The 27297-nt window shown below is 40.7% G+C and overlaps 1 protein-coding gene across 1 annotated transcript in view; it reads right to left on the bottom strand.

Annotated features, from left to right (window-relative positions):
• Positions 1-13982, bottom strand: part of EGLN1 (egl-9 family hypoxia inducible factor 1) — a 70290-nt gene extending 56308 nt beyond the window's left edge. Inside the window, exon 1 of the mRNA XM_007538362.3 lies at positions 12683-13982. Within this exon, the coding sequence (XP_007538424.2) occupies positions 12683-13723 (1041 nt within the window). The 5' untranslated portion in view covers positions 13724-13982. The remainder of the gene's footprint in view (positions 1-12682) is intronic.
• Positions 13983-27297: the final 13315 nt, after the last annotated feature.

Below are 27297 nucleotides of genomic sequence, written 5' to 3'. Positions count from 1 at the left end.
GAGAGAAATGGAGAGAGGGGAAGACAGAGGGGAAGAGAAAGACAGACACCTGCAGACCTGCTTTACTGCCTATGAAGCAACACCCATGCAGGTGGGGAGCTGGGGGCTCAAACTAGGATCCTTATACCAGTCCCACTGTGCTACCACCAGACTACTGAAAGTGAATTAATTTTAAAGGAAAAATTTCCTTGAAAATTTCTAAGTCCTTTCCAGCCATGACATCATCTTCCCAGACAATAACTTGGATCCACCTGCATATCAGATTTCAGACTTGCGGAAAAAAAAACAAAACAAAAAACTACTAGTATAGACACAGGCCCTTTGGAATATAACTAAAATAGGAGTACTAGCTATCTACAAAAGGAAGACTCCCCCCACCAACTCTTCATCTGCACTATTCCAGCCTTTAGGTTCATGATTAGTCAACAATTTGTTTGGCTATATATGTTAACTCTCTTTTCAGCCACCAGGTTCCAGATGCTACCATGATGCTGACCAGACTTCCCTGGACAGACAACCCTACCAATGTGTCCTAGAGCTCCACTTCCCCAGAGCCCTTCTCCACTAGGGAAAGAGAGAGACAGGCTGTGAGTATGGATCGACCTATCAATGCCCATGTTCAGCCGGGAAGCAATTACAGAAGCCAGACCTTCAATCTTCTGCATCCCACAATGACCTTGGGTTCATACTCCAAAAGGGTTAAAGAATAGGAAAGCTATCAAGGGAGGGGATGGGATACGGAGTTCTGCTGGTGGGAACTGTGTGGAATTGTACCCCTTATCCTATGGTTTTGTCAGCATTTCCTTTTTATAAATAAAATTAAAAAAAAAAAGGTTCCAAGTCCAAGAAGGGCATGACATGCTTTCTTTCACCAGTATACATTTTACTTATTTAATAATAATTTTCAGGGCAGAGGGTAGACAGCATAATGGTTATGCAGAGACTCTCATGCCTGAGGCTCCAAAATCCCAGGTTCAATTCCCCACACCACCATAAGCCAGAACTAAGCAGTGCTCTGGTTAAAATAATAATAATAACAATTTTCAATCTGTCTCTTGTTCTTCATTCCATTTTGGTCATTTTGATTGAAACTTATCTTTATCTCTGTTCTAAGTTATTATAGAAATCTTTTTTCTCTCCTTCTTTTGTATCTTTCCAGTTCATTTTGTTCAGTGCCCTAAGTGTTGCTTTACAAAATGCAGATCACATTACTCTCCTGTTTGAAAATATGGTGCCCATAAAGTCTTGGTATGCTAAACTTTATTATTTGTGCATTTTTAGGTGGTACTAAGACTGAGTGCAGGGTTCTTTGCATGTGCTCTACCACTGAGCTGCTTTCTCTTTTAAAAAATTTTTTTTAAATTATCTTTATTTATTTGATAGAGATAACCAGAAATCAGGAGGAATGGGGAGATAGAAAGGGAGAGAGACAGAGAGACACCTATAGAACTGCTTCCCACTCGTAACATTTTCCTCCTGCAGGTGGGGACTGGGGGCTTGAACCTAGGTCCTTTGAGCTTTGTAATAAGTGCACTCCACCAGGTGTGCCACCACCCAGTTCCCTCTGCTCAATTTTTATTTTAAGATGTATTTATATTTTCATTTGTTCCTCGACTTTATTAGTTGGGTGTTAACGGTTTACTGTACAGCTGCAACTTAAAGGCATCAGGTTGCGTGAAATATGTCAGAAAGATAGATTTATTTTTATGAGAAAGAGAAACCAAAGTACTGCTCAGCTCTGGAATTTATTTATACTAGGGATACAACCTGGGCCCTTATGCATACAAATCTTATGCTCTAACATACTGAGATATCCCCGAATCTATGCAATTTTTGTATGAGAAATAAAAACGTGGAATGTCTGAATTTGGGATGTCTGATGCCTCAGGCTTTAAAGTCTGTTATGCTACAGATGTTGCTGTCTCTGCAGCACCTACCCCCCCAACAGTTTTTTGAAAAAACTTTTGTTTGATATCACAGATTTTTCTTTTCTTTGTTAAATTTTATTTATCATTTTTTATTTCCACCAGAGTTATTACTAGGGCTCTGTGCTGGCACTACCAATCCACCATGCTCAGTAACCATTATTTTCTTCTTTTTCTTTATCTGGTAGGACAGAGAGACACTGAGAGAGGAAGGTGAGATAGAAAAGGAGGGAGACAGAGAAACACCTGCAGACCTGCTTCACCACTTATGAAGCATCACCCCTGCAGGTGGGGGAGTGGGAGCTCAAACATGGGTTCTCATGCATTAACTGGGTACACTACCTCTCTGCCCACTACATCATAGATTTTCTGCTCCAGCTGCAGGAATGTACTTACAAATTCACACTCAGTTTCTTTTTTTAATTATTATTTATTTCCTTTTGCTGCCTTATTGTTGTAGTTACTGATGTAGTTGTTGGATAGGACAGAGAGAAATGGAGAGAGGAGGGGAAATGGACCTACACACCAACACACCTACCCCAAAAGATCTGTGTATACATATGTTCTTAGCAGCACAATTTGTAATAGGAACAAAAGTTTGGATATAAGCAAACTAACAAGAGTTTGTGTTTCTAAGAGCAGATGACTGGCGTAGAGGTGGGGGGAGCAAAAAGAAAGCAAACAAAAACCTTAACATTTAAAGGATGGACACTGTAAATGAAAAAGCAATTTAAGAAATGAACTGACAAGACAGCTCACTTGGATAATGTGCTTGCTTTGTCAGGGATACTATCCAGGTTCAAGCCTGGCCCCCTCTGTAGGAAGCTTCAGTGATGTGGGGTCTTTCTCTCTGTTATAGGCTTGGAATGGGAAAACCCCAGTGACAAAAAAAAAAGGGTAAAGGAAAAAGAAATGCTACTAACATTCTTGTATAACTCCTTTCCTTTGTAAGAATAAATCTAGTGGCTTGCTTCCACCCCAAAGAATATAACAGTTGTTGGGACGACTATTTCCTTGCTTATGTTACAAAGACTGGAGCTTTGTTACAAAGACTGGGGAGAATGCTGTGCTAGCATTCTTCACCACCTTCTTGACTTGCATACTTCAATGAAGCAAGCTACTATTTGGAAGAGGTCCACATGGCAAGTAACTGAATTCTATGGTTTAATAACCCAAGAAAAAATGAACGTTGCCAATAACCATGGAATTCAAGCCTTCAGAGTAGGCCAGACACTGAGCAACATCCCAATTAGAGCACTTTGAGAGAAAGTGAAGCAAAGAGAGCTATAGAAACTGTGAAATAATAATTGTGCTTTGTCTGAGTCAATTAAAAGTTATGGGGTAATTTGATAGACAGCAATAGAAAATTAGCTTAAGAAAAGCCTAGAAACATATATGTATCAAATTCTCCCTAAACTTGTCTTCTGACAGTGGTAAGCAAAGGAACCAAGGTTCAGGAAAAAACAAAAACAAAGCTTCAAGTTAAAAGTAATTTTCAAGGTATCTACTCCAAAGCAAAACTAACTAAAGTCAATTTGAGAAAAAAACAGAAGATAAAAAAAATGTCAAGAGATAGAATAGAGACTATCTGATAAAACCATACAGAATAGGGGGCTGGGTGGTGGTTCCTCAGTAGAGTACAGATGTTCTATTGCTCAAGGACCTGAGTTCAAGCTCCTGGTTCCGTTCTGAAGCTTCATGAGTGGTGCAGGTGTTTATCAACCTACCTCTCTCTCTCTCTCCAAAGTAAATAAATAAAAAAAACAGAAACAAACCACATAAAATCAGAACTCCCAGCTATCACTTATAGATGTGAGATGAGTGAAAATCCCAATACATGATCAATCTTTTATTATTCCAAACACTTGACCAGGCCTCTTTATTTAGCTGGCAAGACTTGATATTTTCCATTTAGATTTTATTATAGAAAAATTGATCTTTTTTCTTTAAAAATTTATTTTATTTATTGGGGCATTAATAATATATACATGAACCCACCTTCTCTGACCCATCTTGGACAGAGCTAGAAGGAATTATGCTAAGTGAACTAAGTCAGAAAGATAAAGATGAGTATGGGATGATCCCACTCATCAACAGAAGTTGAGTAAGACGATCTGAAAGGGAAACTAAAAGCAGGACCTGATCAAATTGTAAGTAGGGCACCAAAGTAAAAACCCTGTGGTGAGAGGTAGACATGTAGCTTCCTGGGCCAGTGGGGGGGGGGGGTGGGAGTGGGTGGGAGGGATGGGTCACAGTCTTTTGGTGGTGGGAATGGTGTTTATGTACACTCCTAGCAAAATGTAGACATATAAATCAGTAGTTAATTAATATGAGGGGGAAAATCAGTTGTATGTCTCAAAGTTTCTCAAAACACAAACTGAATCTTTTTAACATATAGGCTGTGTATTTGATATGCGGACTCTCTCAAAAGCCTAGACCAAGTAGATTAGAAGCATCCAATAGCACAGCTATATACAAGATACTGGATACTGTACAGCAAACCATAACAAAAGGACTTTTCAAAGTTAACCCAATTACCAATTAATGTGATGATAACATTAACTATCGATTGTCTTTTTGAACCCTAAGACAGCAGGAACCTCACATCGCCACTATAGAGCCCCTACTTCCCCCAGTCCTGGAACCCTTGGATAGGGCCCACTTTCCCGTATGCGTCTCCCTATCCCTACCAAATAATATTGCATCTGCCGATCACAACCTAACCAACACAACGATTGCCACCTCAACATGCTTCACCTCAGACTGTGTCCAGAGACTTCACGTGAGGAATGACAACCCTTCAGATTCATTACTCGGGTGAGACCTTTCCTTTTATAGTACACTCTAATTTCATCTCAGGTGGTTCACTTTCTAACAAAGTCCCATAACCTAGATATACACCAGTTTCTGTGAGAGAGAGCTTATGTTCACACGTATCCATAAACTACTGCAAAATATATACCTGAAAGCAGAAGTACACTAGAGTTTGCAGTGAGTACCTCCCTAACACTTCCTCTCCACTATTCCAAGCTTGGGATCCATGATTGCTCAACAATTTGTTTGGCTTCGTATGTTAACTCTCTTTTCAATCACCAGGTTCCAGATGCCACCAGGATGCTGGCCAGGCTTCCCTGGATTGAAGACCCCACCAATGTGTCCTGGAGCTCAGCTTCCCCAGAGACACACCTTACTAGGGAAAGAGAGAGGCAGACTGGGAGTATGGACCGACCAGTCAACGCCCATGTTCAGCGGGGAAGCAATTACAGAAGCCAGACCTTCTACCTTCTGCAACCCTCAATGACCCTGGGTCCATGCTCCCAGAGGGCTAGAGAATGGGAAAGCTATCATGGGAGGGGGTGGGTTATGGAGATTGGGTGGTGGGAATTGTATGGAGTTGTACCCCTCCTACCTTATGGTTTTGTTCATTAATCCTTTCTTAAATAAAAAATTTTAAAAAATAATATATACATAATCAATCTTATTTTTTTTATTGTTGTCGTAGTTATTATTGATGTTGTCATTGTTAGATAGGACAGAGAGAAATGGAGAGAGGAGAGGAAGACAGAGGGGGGAGAGAAAGACAGACATACCTGCAGACCTGCCTTACTGCCTGTGAAGTGACTCCCCTGCAGGTGGGAAGCCGGGCTCGAACCTGGCTCCTTATGCTGGTCCTTGCACTTTGTGCCATGTGTGCTTAACCCTCTGTGCTCCCATATAACCCAGCTCCCATATAATCAATCTTAAATATAAGTTGTATGAGTTAAATTGAGATATTAAATTCCTGGACTCTATAATTCATATTTCACTTTCAGTTTCTAATTTTTTAAATCTAACTATTTTTTTAACTACTGAAATAACTTTATTGGGGGAATAATGATTTAAAAGACAGTTGCTGTCATATGAGTATAGTTCCTTATCTCTCCATGATAAGAGTATATATTATGGCCATCACCAACTTAAATCTTATTTCAGATTCTGGAGAGAGAGGAAGAGAGATAAACACCTCCAGTAGTGGCTGACCACTCATATGAAACTTCCCTCATCTCTATCCAAAATAAATAAATAAAATCAAGTTCTTCAGAATTTGACATCAGATTTGGATGTCACAATTCACTTGGATCTAAACAAGTGTGATAAATCCAAAACATTCCAATAAAAGTGGCAGAACAGGAATTGGACCAGACAATCCAAGTGGGGTTAGCACTGCATCTATCAGCTTTTGTTGTTGCCACTAGGCTTCACTGCTCCAGGCCAACTTTTTCAAATAGAATCAGAGGGAAAGAGACATGAAGGGGGGGATACAACAGCACCCAAGTGGGAACAACGCAGACATGCTATCCAGGTAGGCTATTGGGTTGTTGGAAAAGTCATGTTTTTTTTTTAATTTTTTAAAATTTATTTATTCCCTTTTGTTGCCCTTGTTTTTTATTGTTGTAGTTATTATTATTATTGTTATTGATGTCGTTGTTGGAGAGGACAGAGAGAAATGGAAAGAGGAGGGGATGACAGAGATGGGGAGAGAAAGACACCTGCAGACCTGCTTCACCGCTTGTGAAGCGACTCCCCCTGCAGGTGGGGAGCCAGGGGCTTGAACCGCAATCCTTAATGCTGGTTCTTGCACTTTGTGCCAAGTGCGCCTAACCATCTGTGCTAACCCTCTGTGCCAACTCCTGGAAAAGTCATGTTTTAGATGTTTTTCTATGCAAAAATGTGTCATGACTTTTCCAACAACACAATCAATATATTGTTAGCCCTCTTTTGCTTTGTTCTTAAAAACAATTCAAGGAATCGGGTGTCTGTCTTGCCATGCATAGGGCCTGGGTTTGAGCTTTGGCAAACCCAGGAGTGTCAAAGCACAGAATGAAGCTTCTCTCTCTGAAAATAAAGTATGAAAATACTGAACTGGGAATGGTGAAATCAACACACGCAGGGCCTACCAGAGGAAGAAATTAAAGAAAAGAAAAAAGAAAGAAAGAAAGGAAGGACGAAAGAAAGAAAGAAGAGAAAAGAAAAGAAAGGACTCAAACTCTAGGTCAGACCCAGAATATGGCTCAATAATGATAAGGATATAAAACCGTAGTAACAATGTTTCAAGTGCAAAAACAAAGGCACAGTGGAAAAGGGGATAAAATATCAGCACAGTGTAAAATGCATCTTCAAAAATTATCAAAGAACATGCTCAAATGTAAAGGAGACTAAAACAAATGGCCTTAAGGATCTAATGGGAAAACTGAATCTTAGCTGATCACATCCCAAAGATATATCAGAAAGGTGCTGGTTGTGGAAAAGCATATGAATATGAACTAAGGTAGATTTCAAATTTGATAGGTAAAAACAGGGAAAGAAAAACAAAACTAACTTCTAAGTCAGGAATACAGAGTAGAAATAAAGTTTCCACTAAGCTAATGATAAAATGCTTCAGGAAAATAGCTTTAATGTCTAAAGAGTGCCAAAGGAAATCATCTTTTCCAACCCTAATTAGGAGAGGGAATTCCTAAACAAGGAAGATTTAAGCTACAATGTCTGATGTATGGAGTAATAGGAGTAAGAAAGAGAAGGATATAGTAACTGCTCATATTTTACATATTCTCAAAAATGATGTAAAATATACCAAAATCAGTTAAATATAATTCCTTTCTATTAGATGTAGCATAAAGTTAAAGATATAAGAATGAAATTAATTATATCAGCTTTACTACTAACCAGTCTTATGACAAGTTAATTAACCTCCCTGGGACTTAAGTTTCCATGTTTAAAGAAATTTATGTGTTTTGTGTATGGGGTCTGTGCAAAATTTAGGTCAAAAGTAAGTGACAGTTCTTTTTCTACCAGAGGAAGAAAAGGAAAGCACTAAACTCTTAAAGAGCATGAAGATTAGAAAAATTAATAAGAAAGGATAATACATTAAATGCAGTTTTACTCAGTATTTTACAATATAAAATGTTTTCATATGCATGATTATATGTAATCTTCACTGCAAATCTGAGAAGCAGGATAGACAAGTATCATTTAGTATCACTTTAAAATGTAGTAAATAAAGCTCAGAATGATTAAGCAACTGGGTCAGATTATAGAAACAGCAGTAAAATTCTATTTTCAGCCTAATTTAGATGTTCTTTTCCTGTGTGACTAAGATTTGTAGGGTATTTTTGTGGTTTTATTAGGTAGTTGGTAGATGAAGGATTATAAGCATGTAAAAAGAGAGAGAAGCCCATAAGCCTTGTAATTTAAAATAATCCTCTAGAATTAAAGGAGTTACCTTACATCTAAACAACATGTAAACGAATCTATTCTATAGACTATTTCCCTACAAAATGAACTTGATTTGGTCATAAACGATTTAACATGACAGTCCATAAGTATCTCTTTCCAACTGTAGAGCACTATGAAAAGTGTTACTAAAGCTGCATTATTTTCAGCCTTTATGCATATAGAATAAATGACTTAAGCCTTGAATTCTGATACAGCTATTAAAACACTGAAAGAGTTTCTTCAAGAAATATCTTGAATACCACAAGTATAGAGAAAGTGGCAGAAGCAGATTAAGAAGGAAGTTTTATTTTAACATCTAAAAGGACTGTCACCAAATCTCTATAATAAAGCAACAGAATTTTACTCATCCTATTCTTTGCTGTAAAAGTCATAATCAGCCAGGGCTGAGTTACAGTAATGGTAAAAATACATGCATAGGAATATAATATAAAGGAATGTAATCTGCTGTTCATTTGGTTTCAATTTTACTACAACTTTCCTTTATAAACATTTTAACTGAACAGATTACATTCTAAAAATATATACATTAGTATTTTAATTTTGATGGGCTTATTTTCCCCCCCATTAGAGATTATGAAAATCCACTTCAGCAGTTTAACATTTTCTCATGACTCTTACTTTCTTCATTCCTCTTCTTCTACTACCCTGAATAAAGGCACCTATGACTTCTTATAGCCCACACAGTATTCTTCACAAATAAGCAGACCTGAATTCCTTCCTGTTAGGCACCACTGCAAATTTCTTAATGGGAGGATGAGTGTGAGAAAGGATAACGGGATAAAAGGGCAATTTAAGAAGGGGGTAGGAACAGCACCAGAGGAAGTGGAAAGTGGCTATAATTGTGTTCCCATTTTTTCTTCTGTATTACTTAATCCTTCTCCTGTAGTTCTTCTTTTAAAGTAGTACAAATAGTGGTCAGATAAGCAAGTTTGAAATAGAAACCTAGGGGAAATCAAAGCCTACCCTGCATGAGCCATAGCCAGCAAAACATTATCTGATTATCAGACCCTGAGACATATGCAAACACCATATAAGAGAGAATATATAAATGAAAAAGAATATCATATTTTTTATCAGAAAATGCTAAGAGATTCTCATGCCTGAGGCTCCAAAGTCCCAGGTTCAGTCCTCTGCACCACCATAAGCTAGAGCTGAGCAGTGCTCTGGTGTTTCTCTCTGTGTCTTTCTCTCTCTGCATCTCTCTCAATGATAATAATTAAATAAATAAAATAATTTAAAAGAAAAAGAAAAACACTACAGATTTGAGGCAAGTAAATTTTCAAATCTCTACAGTGTAGTAATGAATAATAAGACTAACTCAAGAGGCCACGAGGTGGCACACCTAATAGAGTGTACACATTACACTGCACAAGGATCTGGGTTCAAGCTCCTAGTTCCCACCTACAGGGAGGAAGCTACACAAGTGGTGAAACAGTGTTGAAGGTGTTTTTCTCTCTCTTCCTATTTTCCCTTTTCCTCTTAATTTTTCTGTCTCTATCATAAATATATAAGGTGTTAGAAGAAAAAAAAGAAACTGAGGACTCTCTTTGCAATCAGGTACAGTGCTCATCTTCTGATATAATGAAATGGCTTTTTAGTCATTATTTGAATTATATATATATATATATATATATATATATATATATCTTTTTTTTACATAGGCCAATCATAAAGTACCACTATTCACATATAAGGCTAGTCCTTATGATAACAACAAAATATGCATATCAGATTTTAGTTTAGGTAGTGTGCTAAGTAACCTAATCTCAGCTAACATATATATAGTATATATAGTCTATATAGTAGAGAAAAGGCATGGAATTTGAAATCTGGATGAGCACTTTTTTTTTAATTGGAGGGTTAATGGCTTACAGAATAGGTTTTAACACAGGCACAACCTCTCATTTCCCTATACCATATTCTGTTCAAGTTTTCACCTTTTGTTTTCCCTTAATGTCATTTAGTCTTAAGTTCCACCTATAAGTGAGATCATTCAATACTGGTCTTTCTCTTTCTGGTTTGTCTCATTCAACATGATGCTTTTGAGTTCTTGAGATGATTCTGCAAAGGAGATGACCACATTCGTTTTTAACAGCTGCATAGTACTCCATTGTGTATATGTACCACAATGTCCTTAGCCATTCATCTGTCATTGAGCATCTGCGTTGCTTCCAAGTTTGAGCTATTACAAACTGTGCTACACTGAATATTGGTGTGCATAGGTTTTTCTCAGATAGGTGTTTTAATCCTCCATGGATTCCCCTAGGAGAGGAACTACTGGATCATAAGGTAGGTCCATTTCTAGAATTGTAATGCATCTTCAGACTATTTTCCATATAGGTTGGACCAAGGAGTAAGCAAAATTTGAAGCTTAACCAAGTAGCTCTTGGCCAAGTCTGAGCTGAAATGTCCTTAAGTGTAAATTAGGAATAATACTGCCTACTTCTTTAGTTTAAGATTATTGTAATCATGTTAGTATTTCGATCATGTTAGCCTGGTGCTTAGTACAGTGTGGCTGCTCAGTATGCTGTGGCTGGTATTTTAATTGCCTTGCCATTCCCCAAAGCAAGTGTGCTCATGTGCCTTTTCAAGAAAACATAAAATAGAGGAACTGAGGAGATAGCATAATGGTTATATAAAGAGATTCTGTGCTTGAGTTTCAAGTTCCAATACTCAATCTTCTGTACCACCATAAATCAGAACTGAACAATGTTCTGGCAAAAAAAAAAAAAAAAAAAAAAAAGGAAAACTTAAGTTAGATGATCAAAGAAAATTACCAACAATTCTTTCAGTACAATGATGAAAATAATTCCCCAAGGCCATTCATAAACCCTAAATATTATGTCTTTAAAATGAATACAAGCATAAGATCAAATCCAGAGTTAAAAGCCCTATCCTTCCTTAGTTTATAATCACATGATTTTTATAGTCAAAGACCTCAACTACTATTCTTATCAGTCACTGAGGAAGGATAAATCTTTTTTTAAAGCCATCCAATGAGAAATAACTGCTCTAAAAGTAGATGATTGCTGTATCTTCCCTGAGAATAGCAGATGAAAATAGGAAGATAGGAAAAAATGTAGCTTAACTTGGAAAGCTAAATTAGCTAAGGAAAAGAGATCAAAGAAGTGTTGGAACATTATCTTAAGCTTTTGTCTATGCATGTTTGGTCAGACTCCATATATTCAAATCTGATCTGTGGCAAATGTAAAAAATATATAAATGAAAATATCATTAATGGCACCCAGCTTTTATCCCTTCCCAGCTTAATTCTAAGCAGTTGGTCACTTTTTTGTACTAAAACAGAAATTACACTTCATACTATTTGTCCCAACAAAATTTTTATGTTTAGAACTTCCCTCATTGCATATGCTTCCTCAGCCTTCACAGGGCGTGTGAGTCACACATAATGACTATTAAAATAAATTATCTGCCATACACAAAAGAACTTCTGGGAAAGGTTATTGTGTGTGTACAGACACGCACGTGCGATGATCTCCCTAAAACAACCTCCCCAAACTCAACATCAGGCAGACTGAAGATGGAGAAGGCTGGAGAAGGGTGGTCTGGAGTGGAGCTGGATACAAAGAAGAGATTTAAGAGTTGGGGAGTAAAATGAAAAAGAACTGCAAGAGTATTATGGAGAATGGAGTCCACTGTTTACTACACAAGGAGGAAAAATGGAATTAGATTAGGTAAGAACTGAAGACTCTGCTGAGGCAGAGTAACAATACTAGAAAAAGAGATTTCACCAAATTGAGACATTATAATGAGTCAATTCCAGGGTTTTTGATCCTGCGCTCCATACCACCGCTACCCGCCCCTCCAGCTACAAAAACCAGTTTTTCTCCAACGGACGGGTTATATTAAAGCAAATAAAGGAAACCTATGCTAAAAATGTAACCTACCTAAACTGAGAGGTCTGAAAACGGAAATACTTCTCCCTCGGGTTTGTAGTGGGTTTCAAAACAGCAGGCAGGGAAAGAAGAGTTCTGGACAAGCGCTGCATTTAAGAGGGGGAGGGGAGCAGTCAAGCCGTTCCAGAACGAGTCTTTCGTCTAAACACTTATTTTCAATTTACTTTTCCTAGCTGTCACATTCTTAACTAAACACAGCATTGAACTCCGTAAGTCAGAAGGTGAGTACAGAGAATCTGAGAGAGCATGCAAACGCAAAACCAGTCCTTGGGTTAGGTCGTACTCCATCCCTCCGGCCCCCTCCACGGTTGGTTTGAACGGAAGAGAGAACACAGCTAAAGTGAACGGGAGAGTCTCAAGTTTAGCCAGAAAACCAGGCAGTAAGTGGGAAGAAGTGGGGGCTGAGAAAGGAGCTATACACTTATCTACTCTTGTAACTGCAAAAGATCACCTATGTACAGAGAAACAATATTCCTCGCCCCAGGCAATTCGTGTCCCGCGACAGGAGGCTGCCCGCCAGTAGAGGATGTCTGTCCGGCGCGAACCCTCAGCACGACACACACTTACTTTCGTCCGGCCATTGATTCTGTAGTTGCCCAGCTTTCCATTACAGTGGCGGATCAGGTCGTCCATGCTACTCATGAGCAGCCCGATGGTTTCACAGCCGGGCTCCTTGCCCTCGATCCAGGTGATCTTATCGCCTCGGATGTCCTTGGACGAGTCGCTCTTCTGGCTAACCAGCTGCCCGTCAGTGAACTTGCCGGTGTCGTGCAGGGCGCGCACCTCGTCGCCGATCTGCTGCCCAGTCTCCTTGCCCAGGAAGTCGTCCACCACACAGATGCCGTGCTTGTTCATGCAGGGCACGATGTACTCCAGCGCTAGCTTCAGCGCCGGCAGTGGCTTCGTCTGCCCGTTGGACCGCAGGCCGCCGCCGTGGCTCAGTCCCTCACCCATCGTGCTGCTCGGTGGGTACAACAAGTTCGCCTTCTGGCAGAGCGGCGAGCGGGCCAGCGGCTCCTCCTTCGTGGGCTCGGGCTCCACCGCCGTGGCCAGGCCCTGGGCGCCGGGAACCGCGCGCGGCGGGGACGCGACCGGCGCGGGCTCCGCCGCCGGCTTGGCCTTGGCTTTCGCCTTTGCCTTAGAGGCGTCTCCGGCGGCCGACGAGCCCGCAGAATCGGCGGCGGCACTGTCCGGGCGCCGCGGCCCCTTCCTGACTTCCCTGCCCCCAGCCCTACCACCCCTGGGCTGAGGAGCGGTCGGCGACGGCGCGGAGCCCGGCTGCTGGTGCTGGCTCGCTCCGTGGCCCGGGGTTCCCTCGTTGCCCTGGCACACGAGCTTGTGCTTCTTCCAGTCCTGGCGCTGGTGCTCTTTGCTGCAATAGAAGGAACTGCGGCAGCGGCTGCAGCGCAGCAGGTTTTCCATCTTCCCGCAGAGCTCGCAGTACTGCCTATCTCGCTCGCTCGGGCTTGGCCCGCCCGGCCCGCCGCTGTCATTAGCCATGGCGGCGGCGGCGGCAGCGGCGGTCGAGCGGTCGGGGTGGAGGCCTGGCGGCCTCGCCCAAAGCCGGGGAGCCGGCGGAGCAGCAGGAGCCGTCACTGCGCCATGCATACGTCGGCCCTGGCCTTAGAGAGGCCAGCGCCCCAGCGCGGTCGCTTCCTAGTCCTCCCGGTCCGGCTATGCCACTACGCCGGCAGCCTCGGTCTTTCAATGCCGCCGCGACTCAGGGAGCGCGGCCTGCACAGCAGACCTCAAGACCCAATCTGGCGTGGGGCCTGTGCACGCCAGACCAGCCCTCTCGGCCGCCACGGCAGCTTTGGCGTCCTGGGCGGCCCAGCCCGGCCCGGCCCGGCCCGGCCCGGCTTGTGGAGGAGCGTAAAGCTTGCGGGCGCCACTTGCTCTGCGCGGTCGGCACGTACACCACGGCCCCACCGCGACCCTGGCGGGCGGCGCGCGAGGGGAAAAGGGGCGGGGGGAGAGCCGAGGGGGCGGGGGCGCGCACACGGCAAGCACTAGAGGCGCCCGGGACACCTCCCCTTCTCTAGGCTGGGCCGGGCTTCCCCGCCGGATCCCCGGCGTTCTCCCTCCTCCCGCGCGGCCAACTCCGCCCTAGGAGGGTGGGGGATGTAGAGAGGCCGGCGCGCGGTTACCTCCCAGAGAGTCTTGAGCGGCGACGCCTACGGCCTGGCCGTGAACAGCGGAAGGGCGGGGGCTCTCTGGGCTGCAGCCTGGCTTGATGACCGTACTGGGCCGGACCGGACCGACACCTGCCGGCGAAAACGCTGGCCCGGGAATGTCTCCGAGCTGGGGGGGTCACGCTGCAAATACTATTTGTCTAGGAAAAACGTTTCTAAGAGCGCGGTAGACGAGGTTGCAAGGTGAGAAGTACTTTGCCTAAAACACAGAGCTGAGTTTGAATTCAGACATCACATTAGGTCAGATTCCGTAGCTGTTTTTTCCGTTACACCGATACAGTGTTGTTCAAAAAGACCTCAAGTGGTCAAGAACAGAAATACTGCATGTTAATTCTCTGTCCCTTTGGGCCAGATTTAAAGATGCTGAAGGTAGATTTAAAAAAAAATTTAAAGACTTGGTGAAATCTCGTTGAATTAAGAACTTAGTGAAGGGGAGTCGGGCTGTAGTGCAGCGGGTTAAGTGCAGGTGGCGCAAAGCACAAGGACCGGCATAAGGATCCCGGTTCCAACCCGGCTCTCCACCTGCAGGGGAGTCGCTTCACAGGCGGTGAAGCAGGTCTGCAGGTGTCTATCTTTCTCTCCTCCTCTCTGTCTTCCCCTCCTCTCTCCATTTCTCTCTGTCCTATCCAACAACGACAACAACAATAATAACTACAACAATAAAACAAGGGCAAAAAAAGGGAATAAATAAATAAAATAAATATTTTTTTAAAAAAAGAACTTAGTGAAGAAATTTCTGATTACCAGTTAAATAAAGTAATAGGTGTTGGTGGTTCCAATAACTCATCTTCAGAGAACTGAATTAAATTCAAGATGATAGAACTACATCTGGGAACTGGATTTTGGTGACAAATGAGAATTACTACAAAAGGGACTTTCAATTAAAGAAATGTCTTGTTTATACCGATAAGCGTGGTTGGTGAACAATTCTTTTTAAACTATAGGACATGGTGTTTCTGTCTGCCATTTGTTTTAAGAATTTTTCAAAATACTGTGATTTAGATTATTACAGTCTTTACTGTACATCTGCTAACATGAAAGTTGCTGTACTGGTTTTGGAATAGACTGCAAATAACTATGCGAGCCCTGAAAATGAAAGCTTTCCAGATCAACAAGAGCTGAAATCTGTGTGTCAAAGGCAGAAGAATATAGGGAATTGTTACAAAACACTTTTTAGGAAAAAACAAAAAACCAAAAAACAACAAAACAAACCAGCCCAAATCAAAAAACAAAAGCTATTCATCAACTGCATGCAACTTAAAGCTGTCTTTCTGCTCTATCAACAGTTTCCTATAGATCCAATTCAATGAAAGAGAACTTCATTCCAATTGACTTGATTTGTCCTTTGGGATACTAAGCTTCAAATACCAAACCAACATTCTACCTTTCTGTAATCAATGTGTGGCCAGTCTTCTCAGAACTTAGTTAAATACAGTGAAATGCCACTGCTTTAGATGGTACTATAATTACAATTGTTCAGAAAATGTATTGAAAGTATGTTGGTGCCTTTCTGTTCTTGGCACACAAATTACTTAGACTACTTAAGCGCAGAAGGTGTGTAGGTGGACATATAAACAAATAAAGACAACTTAAGAGTTCAGAGTAATTTCATAAGAGAATGTTGGGCAGGATAAGATGACAGCAAAGAAAAGGGAAAGTGCTAGTTTTGTCCTTTCCATCAGTTGAGATCCAAGCAAATTAATTTATAGATTATTTTCTTTCTTTTTTTTTCAGAATGGTAAAATACTTTTACTATTATTATTTTTCTAATCAAAGCACTTCTCACCTTTTGTCTTTGTCTGATGATAATGCAAAGGACTGAACCTGAGGCTTCTGAGTCTCAGTCATAAAAAACTCTTTGCTGGGAGTTGGGTGGTAGCACAGTAGGTTAAGCACATATGGCACAAAGCGCAAGAACCAGCATAAGGATCCTGGTTTGAGCCCCCAGCTCCCTACCTGCAGAGTAGTCACTTCACATGCGGTGAAGCAAGTCTACAGGTGTCTGTCTTTCTCTCCCCCTCTGTCTTCCCCTCCTCTCTCAATTTCTGTCTGTCCTAACAATGATGACATCAACAACAACAATAATAACTACAACAATAAAAAAACAAGGGCAACAAAAGGGAATAAATAAATGTTTTTTAAAAATCTCTTTGCTTCATGTGCACATGTATCCATAAATTAGGGGAAAATATATACCTTAAACAATAGTTTTCAGTGACCCAAAAAGTACAGCAAACAAGTAGAAAGACCTAAAAAAGACAACATAGTTTCTAATATATATGGGGTTGGGTGATGGCGCAGTGGGTTAAGCATGTGGTGCAAAGTGCAAGGACCGGAGTAAGGATCCTGGTTCCAGCCCCCGGCTCCCCACCTGCAAGGGAGTCGCTTCACAGGTGGTGAAGCAGGTCTGCAGGTGTCTATCTTTCTCTCCCCCTCACTATCTTCCCCTCCTCTGTCCATTTCTCTCTGTCCTATCCAACAACGAACAACATCAACTATGACAATAATAATAACCACAAAGAGGCTACAACAACAAGGGCAACAAAAGGGGGAAAAATGTCCTCCAGGAGCGGTGGATTCATGGTGCAAGCACCAAGCCCAGCAATAACCCTGGAGAAAAAAAAAAAAAGAAATATAGAGATATATACTTTCCTCATCTACTTCCTATTTCACTTCCCTCAGTCACTCCCAGGTTAACTTTGACACACAAAGTAAGGACTACAAAATCTGGATAAGGGCAAGAGACAAGCATACTTTAATGATTGCTTTTTTGGTTACTACAAGGACATCTCAACTTTCGGAGCCCTAGTTAGGGAATCCTTGGATCCCCCACGTGATGGGCCTATACCTCTAACAGATTCCTGTCTCCACTGTCACTGGTCATCTCCATCAGGAACAATATAGTGAACCCCTTTATGGGTCCTTATAGGATCTTGCCCTCAATGTGGATTAACAATGGTAGGGACTGCCCCATTTTCTGAAGGGAGGTTGGACCAAAATACCACTTGAGGAAGATGGATCTGGCAATGAGTGCAGTCTTGAATGCTCCTAGCTATAACCATAGAATGTGAATTCAAATGTACATGGATGTAAATGTTACATATGCTCCTGCACAGAATATAGGCCCCAGGTCAAATCAATGGGGTTAACAGTTAATGATACTTACATACTTCTCCCATATTTGAGAGCTACTCTCTTCCCTGATACAGCTTTCTAGTCCTATTTCCAATTCTGATAACATCTCCTCAGACAATACCTTTAGCCCACCTGCATGTCAGCTGTCAGCCTCAGGCAAAAATTAGTAAAGTCATGGGCCTTGGAATATACCTAAAATAGACCTACTAGCCTTTTCCAAAATGGAGACCCCAAACCTCATCTGTTATATTCTTGCCTTTAGGTTCCTGATTATTAAACAATTTGTTCTTTATATCTAAATGCTCCTTCAGACACCAAGTTGCAGATACTACCATGATTCCAACCTGACTTCCCCCAGCAGATGACCTCACCAGTGTACTCTTGAGTCCCACCTCTCTAGAGCCCTCTCCCACTAGGGAAAGCTAGACAGGCTAGGAATATGGATCGACCTGCCAATGCCCATGTTCAGCAGAGAAGCAATTACAGAAGCCAGACCTTCTACCTTCTGCACCCCATAGTGGTCCTGGGTTCATGCTCCCAGAGAGACAAAGAATAGGAAAGCTTTCAAGGGAGGGCATCGATATGGAACTCTGTTAGTGGAAATTATGTGGAATTGTTCCCCTCTATGGTCTTGTCAATATATTTTATTTTATAAATAAAAAAATCTCTTTGCTTATTCAGTTGTCTTAGAGAAGAGCCATGCTATCATGCAAGAATTTATCTTATGAGCACTTATGTGGCAGTCACTATTATGTACCAATCTCAGTTCTAAGCATTTTACAAATATTAACTCATTTAATCCTCACAGCAGCACTAGGAAGTGGGGACTATTTTGTACTCATACAAAGAAGGTGAAACAAGTATAAAGCAATGCACCTTCCAATTCTTTTTTTTTTTTTAAGTTGGAGAGATCTTTTAAATTTATTTTTCAGGGAGTGAAAGACTGAGATAGGCCAAAACAGACCCAGATAGAGAGGCTGGAACATCTCTCTGGTATGTGTTGCTCTGGAAATGGAACTCAGGACCTCATACTTGAAAGTTTAACACTTGGCCTCATGCAAAACTTTCCAGGCCACCCTTCCAAATACTTAAGATTATATGATTAGCAGCACTTGATGGATTAACTAATACTTGAGGTGCATAAAGACTTGTGTCTCCATGGTCTGGGAGATGGCACAGTGGATAAAATGTTGGACTCTTAAGCATGAGGTCCTAAATTCAGTCCCTGCCAGCCAGAGTGATGTCTGGTTCTTTCTCTCTCCTCCTATCCCTCTCATGAATAAATAAAATATTAAGAAAAAAAGACATGTCTCCTAAAGCCAGGAGTTACTTTTTTTTTTTTTTTTCTGTCCCACACTAAACAAGATCAACTTCTAGTAACTGAAGGCCAAATTAAAAGTGTTTTATGGGCAGTAGCGCAGCAGGTTAAGCACATGTGGCGCAAAACGCAAGGACCAGCATAAGGATACGGGTTCCAGATCCCGGCTCCCCACCTACAAGTGTGAAGCAGGTCTGCAGGTGTCTGTCTTTTTCTCCCCCTCTCTTTCTTCCCCTCCTCTCTCCATTTCTCTCTGTCCTATCCAACAAAGAACAACATCAACAATAACCACACCAAGGCTACAACAATAAGGGCAACAAAAGGGGAAAAGTGGCCTCCAGGAGCAGTGGAATTATGGTGCAGGCACTGAATCCCAGCAATAACCCTGGAGGCAAAAAAAATTGCTTTATTTCCCTATTAAATCAACATGAACATCAGTGAATTGACCACATATATGGTTTCCCTTTGCTATTCTGGTAATGTTTACATAATTTATAAAGTGTTAAACACAACCAAATGACCTTAGATTTACTAAAAGATAGACCAAGTGGAAAGGACAAATTAAAAGAGAGAATAGATTTAGAAATTACTGTCAGGACTGGGCGTATGGATCAACCAGTCAACGCCCATGTTCAGCGGGGAAGCAATTACAGAAGCCAGACCTTCTACCCTCTGCAACCCACAACGACCCTGGATCCATACTCCCAGAGAGACAGAGAATGGGAAGGCTATCAGGGGTGGGATGTGGAGATCGGGTTATGGGAATTGTGCGGAATTGTACCCCTCTTATTCTATGGTTTTCTTAATGTCTCCTTTCTTAAATAAATAAAAAAAATTACTGTCAGTCCTTGAAGAGAGTCAAATGAACAGAATTTACATTTAAAGGACTAATCCTATCACTCCTTTAAAAATATGTTATAACCAAAACAATTGTGTTTTAACATGTTACAAAAAACAGGAAAAAAAAGATGTCCACGAAGATAAACAGGAAGATGATTTTTTTTTCAAATTTATTTCTTTATTGGGGAATTAATGTTTTACATTCAACAGTAAATACAATAGTTTGTACATGCATAACATTCCCCAGTTTCCCATTTAACAATACAACCTCCACTATGTCATTTATCATCCTTCATGGACCTGTGTTCTCTCCACCCACCCACCCCAGAGTCTTTTACTTGGGTGCAATACTCAAATTCCATTTCAGGTTCTACTTGTGTTTTCTTTTCTGGTCTTGTTTTTCAACTTCTGCCTGAGAGTGAGATCATCCCATATTCATCCTTCTGTTTCTTTTTAAAATTATTATTATTATTTTATTTGTTTATTTTGACCTCCAGGGTTATTGCTGGGGTTTGGTGCCTGCACTACAAATCCACTGCTCCTGGAGGGCATTTTTTTCCATGTTGTTTTTATTGTTGGATAGGACAGAGAGGAATTGAGAGAGGAGGGAAAGACAGAGGGGGAGGGAAAGAGACACCTGCAGACCTGCTCCACCGCTTGTGAAGGGATTCCCTTGCTGGTGGGGAACCAGGGGCTTGAACTGGGATCCTTGTGTCTGTCCCTGTACTTCACACAATGTATGCTTAACCCTGTGCGTGACCGCCCGCCCCCATGTTAAGTTTATTTTTAATGAGAGATACAGAGATAAAGACCAGAACATTGCTCACTTCTGGCATATGGTGGTGCTGGAGAATGAACCTGGGATTTCAGAGGCTCAGATATGCAAGTTTTTTGTATAACCACTATGCTGTCTCCCCAGCTCCAATATCGTGTTCTTTAAATTTTAAGTTCTCTCTATCTTATAACATATTTTTGCTGATTATTACTATTTTATAAACCTGCAAACTTTTTTTTGAAACTCTGCTTTTCTTTATTCTGTTTCCAGAGATAGTAAAAAATCTTTGTTAACTTGTTAGCCTTGTTTGTGTGATCAGAAAGATTGTGTGTGTGTGTTTGTTTTTTTTAAATTTATTTCTTTATTCGGGAATTAATGTTTTACATTCAACAGTAAATACAATAGTTTGTACATGCATAACATTCCCCAGTTTCCCATTTAACAATACAACCCCCACTATGTCATTTATCATCCTTCATGGACCTGTATTCTCCCCACCAACCCACCCCAGAGTCTTTTACTTTGGTGCAATACACCAATTCCATTTCAGGTTCTACTTGTTTCTTTTCTGATCTTGTTTTTCAACTTCTGCCTGAGAGTGAGATCATCCCATATTCATTCTTCTATTTCTGACTTATTTCACTCAACATGATTTTTTCAAGGTCCATCCAAGATCGGCTGAAAATGGTGAAGTCACCATTTTTTACAGCTGAGTAGTATTCCATTGTGTATATATACCACAACTTGTTCAGCCACTCATCTGTTGTTGGACACCTGGGTTGCTTCCAGGTTTTGGCTATTACAAATTGTGCTGCCAAGAACATATGTGTACACAGATCTTTTTGGATGGATGTGTTGAGTTCCTTAGGATATATCCCCAAGAGAGGAATTGCAGGGTCATAGGGTAGGTCCATTTCTAGCCTTCTGAGAGTTCTCCAGACTGTTCTCCACAGAGGTTGGACCAATTGACATTCCCACCAGCAGTGCAGGAGGGTTCCATTGACACCACACCCTCTCCAGCATTTGCTGCTGTTACCTTTTCTGATGTATGACATTCTCACAGGAGTGAAGTGGTATCTCATTGTTGTCTTGATTTGCATTTCTCTGACAATCAGAGACTTGGAGCATTTTTTCATGTGTTTCTCAGCCTTTTGGATCTCTTCTGTGGTGAATATTCTGTCCAAGTCCTCCCCCCATTTTTGGATGGGGTTATTTGTTGTCTTGTTGTTGAGTCTGGCAAGCTCTTTATATATGTTGGTTATTAAACTCTTATCTGATGTATGACATGTAAAGATCTTCTTCCATTCTGTGAGGGGTCTCTTGGTTTGGGTAGTGGTTTCTTTTGCTGTGAAGAAGCTTTTTAATTTGATGTAGTCCCATAGGTTTATACTTGCCTTAGTCTTCTTTGTAATTGGATTCGTTTCATTGAAAATGTCTTTAAAATTTATGCAGAAAAGAGTTCTGCCAATATTTTCCTCTAAGTATTTGATAGTTTGTGGTCTAACATCCAAGTCCTTGATCCACTTGAAATTTACTTTTGTATTCAGTGAAATACAGTGATTCAGTTTCATTCTTCTGCATGTTTCAATCCATTGTTTCCAACACCATTTGTTAAAGAGACTCTGCTTTCCCCATGTAATAGTCTGGGCCCCTTTGTCAAAGATTAAATGTTCATAGGTGTGTGGCCTCATTTCTGGGCTCTCAATTCTATTCCACTGGTCAGTGTGTCTATTCATGTTCCAGTACCAAGCAGTTTTGATGACAATGGCCCTATAATACAGTTTGAGATCTGGGAGTGTGATGCCTCCAGTTCTGTTCTTTTTTTCCTCAAGATTGTTTTGGCAATTCTAGGTCTTTTCTGGTTCCAGATAAACATTTGTAGCATTTTTTCTATTCTCCTAAAAAATGTGCTTGGGATCTTGATGGGGATAGCATTAAATTTGTAGATGGCTCTGGGTAATATATTCATTTTGATGATGTTAATTCTTCCAACCCATGAACATGGAATATCTTTCCACTTTTTTGTGTCTTTTTCAATTTCTTTGAGTAGTGACTCATAATTTTCAGTATAGAAGTCTTTCACTTCTTTGGTTAGGTTTACTCCTAGATATTTTATTGTTTTTGTTGCTATAGTAAAAGGAATTGATTTCTGGATTTCAATTTCTTCTAGCTTAGTGTTTGCATAGAGGAATGCCACTGACTTTTGAATGTTAATTTTGTAGCCTGACACCTTACTGTATTGCCTGATGATTTCCAAAAACTTCTTGCTGGATTCCTTAGGTTTTTCCATGTATACTATCATGTCATCTGCAAATAGGAAGAGTTTGACTTGTTCTCTTCCAATCTGTATCCCTTTAATGCCTTGCTCCTGCCTGATTGCTATGGCAAGAATTTCCAACACTGTGTTGAATAGTAATGGTGATAGTGGGCATCCCTGTCTAGTACCTGATCTGAGTGGGAATGCTTCCAGTTTTTCACCATTGAGTATGATGTTGGCTGTAGGTTTGCTATATATAGACTCCACTATCTTGAGGAATTTTCCATCTATTCCCATTTTTTGTAGTGTTTTGATCATTAAGGGATATTGTATTTTGTCAAAGGCTTTCTCTGCATCTATTTATATGACCATGTGGTTTTTGGTCTTGCTTTTGTTGATGTGGTGGATCACATTGATTGATTTATGTATATTAAACCAACCTTGCATGCCTGGGATAAACCCCACTTGGTCATGATGAACAATCTTTTTGATATACTGCTGTATCTGGTTGGCTAGAATTTTGTTCAATATTTTCACATTTATGTTCATCAGAGATATTGGTCTGTAGTTTTCTTTTTTGGCTGTGTCCCTGTCTGCTTTTGGTATCAGGGTGATGTTGGCTTCATAGAAGCTGGCAGGGAGTATTCCAGTGTCTTCAATCTTCTGGAAGACTTTTAAAAGTAGAGGTATTAGTTCTTCTTTGAAAGTTTTGTAGAATTCATTTGTAAAACCATCTGGTCCAAACTTTTATTTTTGGGGAGATTTTTGATAACTGTTTCAATTTCATTAGCTGTGAAGGGCCTGTTCATGTTATCCACTTCCTCTTTACTTAGTTTTGGAAGTTGGTAGGTATCTAGGAAATCGTCCATTTCTTCCAGGTTCTCTAGCTTGGTGGCATATAGTTGTTCATAGAATCCTCGCATGATATGTTGAATTTCTGCGATGTCTGTTGTGATATCTCCTCTTTCATTTACTATCCGATTTATTTGGGTCTTCTCCCTTTTTTGTTTTGTGAGTCTGGCTAAAGCTTTGTCGATTTTGTTTACTCTTTCGAAGAACCAACATTTACTTTCGTTGGTCTTTTGTATGGTTTTCTTATTCTCAATGTTATTTATTTCTGCCCTAACTTTAGTTATTTCTGTCCTTCTGGTTGCTTTAGGGTTCCTTTGTTGTTCTTCTTCTAGGTCTTTAAGTTGTGCAACCAGACTGTTTATTTGTGCTTTTTCTTGTTTCCTAATGTGTGCTTGTATAGCTATGAACTTCCCTCTTAGGACTGCTTTAGCTGTGTCCCAAATATTTTGATAGCTTGTGTCTTCATTTTCATTGAAGTCTCAAAACATTTTGATTTCTTCCTTGATTTTCTCTTTGACCCAGAAGTTGTTAAGAAGTGTACTGTTGAGCTTCCACATTTTGGCACTGTTACCAATCTTTTGTTGATTGTTAAGTGTTAGTTTAATTCCACTGTGGTCTGAGAAGATGCTTGGGATGATTTCAATGCTCTTGAAATTGAAATTGAAATTGAATTGGCTGATGCTGTCTTTGTGGCCTAATATATGGTCTATCCTTGAGAATGACCCATGTGGATTTGAGTAAAATGTGTATTCCAGTTTCTTGGGATGAATGACTCTGAAAATGTCCAATAGTTCTAGTTTATCTGTCTCTTCATTTAGCTCCCTTATGTCTTTATTGATTTTCTGCCTGGATGATCTGTCAAGTTGAGAGAGTGGGGTGTTGAAGTCCCCTACTATGATTGTGTTGCTGTTACTATATTGCTGTAGCTCTTTCAGTAGAAGTTTGATGTATTTAGATAGCTTCTCATTGGGTGCATAGATGTTAATAATTGTTAAGTCGTCTAGATTGACTGATCCTCTGAGCATTAAGTAGTGTCCATTCCTATCTTTTTTAATCTTATCTATTTTAAAGTCTATCATTCAGATATGAGAATAGCTGTTCCTGCCCTTTTTTGTGGGCCATTGGCTTGTATGATAGTTTTCCATCCTTTCACTTTAAGTCTGTGTTTGTCTTGTTGAGTTAGGTGGGTTTTCTGTAGACAGCATTTTGTTGAGTTGTGTTTTCTGATCCATCTTCCTACTCTGTGTCTTTTAATAGGTGAATTCAGGCCACTGACATTTATTGATATCGAAGATTGAAGATATTTTAACGCCATTCTTGTGGAGTTTTAGAGTGTTTTGATATATGTCCTATTTGTGGTGGTCTGGTTGTTTATTGGAGACCTTTCAGAACTTCTTTCAGGGCAGGCTTGGTGATGGTTGCTTCCTTCAACTGTTACTTGTCTGAGAAGGTTTTGATGCTTCCATCTAGTCTGAATGACAGTCTAGCAGGATATAGTATTCTTGGCTGAAAGCCTTTCTCATTGAGCACTCGATAGATATCTTGCCATTCTCTTCTGGCCTGTAGTGTTTGTATGGAGAAGTCTGCTGCTAATCTTATGGGTTTTCCTTTGTAGGTGACTCTTTGTTTTCTCTTGCAGCCTTCAGGATCCTTTCTTTATCCTTATTCCTTTCCATTCTAAGTATGATATGTCTTGGTTTCTTAGATCTGGGTTAATTCTGTTTGGGACCCTCTGGGCTTCTTGAATTTTTATGTCTTTGATGTTGTCTAGACTAGAGAAGTTTTCAGCTACTATGGCCTGGAAAATGCTTTCTTCCTCTGCTTCTCTTTCTTCCTCTGGTATGCCAATAATGCGTATATTATTTCTTTTGAAGTCATCCCATAGGACTCTGTTGCTGTTTTCAGCATCTCTTAATCTCTTTTTGAGATCTCTTACTTCTTTTTTAGTTGTCTCTAATTCATCCTCAATCTTGCTAATTCTGTCTTCAGCCTCATAGATTCTATTCTCTTTGCCCTCTACTGTTTTCTGGAGTTCATCTATTTTGTTTCCCTGCTCTGATACTGTTTTAGCTTGTTCAGCTAGTTGCCTTCTTAGCTCAGCGATTTCAGCTTTCAGCTCTCTAATAACCATGAGATAATTAGTATTTTCTTCCATAGTCTCATATGTTGTTCCTGTATTTCTGATTACAATTTTTTCAAATTCTTTACTCACTTCTGTTTTATTTCCTTAGCTAATGTTTGGATGTTGAACTCGTTATTTTGTGCTTCACCCTCTGGAGGACGTTTAGCTGGACTCTTGTCCTGGTTCGATTCTCCAATATTTTTTCTTGTTGTTTTAACCATTTTATATATTATGCTATGAGTTCCCTTTATCAGTACTTTTCAAATTATTGATCACTATTGCCTGGATTGACTTGTGTCTAAGTAAGTTAATTAAAGGGTTCACAGTGGTGGAAGTTAACAGTTATTTCAATCCCTGAGTTGGAGCTCAGTGGCTTAAAAGCTTCTTTCTTTTTTTTTTTCCTTCCCTGTAGGCTATGGGAGCCTGAGGGCTTTTAAACTATCAATAGGCTTCTTAGCTTAATCACTGACTCCTGACCAAGAGATAAAGCAGGGTGTGGCAGAGATAATCCAGTGGTTATGCAAAGAGACTTTCACAGCCCCTCAGCTATGCCACCGAGGTATAGGTCTTCTCCTGAGATTCCTGGTTAGATCTCTGTCCCCTGGTGTCCCTTCCTGTCGCTGCTCCAGATTCTGAGGGTAGTAGCAATGGAGACTCAGAGTTGCACTTGGTGAGTCTCTGGGGAGTCCTCTCCTCCCTTAAGCTGTCCCCTTGTTGGTGGAGCAGACTGGAGGTGGTGTCTCAACTGATAAACTGCTGAACTGTTAGCAGTCACTTAATCTCTCCTTAGGCTCCTCTCTCCTCTCTGTCACCAGCCACACGTGTTTGTACTCACGGGTGATTTACTGGGTTTCTGTGGTCATCTAGTCCTGTCTTGTTTCGGTCCCGGGTGGTCTCCTTTGGTATTCCTAGTTGATCCGGGAGAGGAGAGGAGAGGAGAGAAAGTGATCTGCTGCTCGTAGCTCCGCCTCCGGAACTTTTTTTTCTTGGAAGATGATCTTTGAGTTCTGGGAAGAGCAACTAACATTTTCTAACCATAGCATTAAGACATGCACACAGAAATGTAAATCAAGACAACAATGAGATACCACTTCACTCCTGTGAGAATGTCATACATCAGAAAAGGTAACAGCAGCAAATGCTGGAGAGGGTGTGGGGTCAATGGAACCCTCCTACACTGCTGGTGGGAATGTCAATTGGTCCAACCTCTGTGGAGAACAGTTTGGAGAACTCTCAGAAGGCTAGAAATGGACCTACCCTATGACCCTGCAATTCCTCTCTTGGGGATATTTCCTAAGGAACCCAACATATCCATCCAAAAAGATCTGTGTACACATATGTTCTTGGCAGCACAATTTGTAATAGCCAAAACCTGGAAGCAACCCAGGTGTCCAACAACAGATGAGTGGCTGAGCAAGTTGTATATATACACAATGGAATACTACTCAGTTGTAAAAAATGGTGACTTCACCGTTTTCAGCCGATCTTGGATGGACCTTGAAAAATTCATGTTGAGTGAAATAAGTCATAAACAGAAGGATGAATATGGATGGGATGATCTCACTCTCAGGCAGAGGTTGAAAAACAAGATCAGAAAAGAAAACAGAAGTAGAACCTGAAATGGAATTGGCGTATTGCACCAAATTAAAAGACTCTGGGGTGGAGGTGGGTGGGTGGGGAGAAATCAGGTC

This window comes from Erinaceus europaeus, chromosome 6 (assembly GCF_950295315.1).
Source record: "Erinaceus europaeus chromosome 6, mEriEur2.1, whole genome shotgun sequence".
Classification (NCBI taxonomy): Eukaryota; Metazoa; Chordata; class Mammalia; order Eulipotyphla; family Erinaceidae; genus Erinaceus; species Erinaceus europaeus.
The sequence above is the reverse complement of the archived record's forward strand: the minus strand, read 5'-3'. Positions and strand labels throughout refer to the sequence as shown.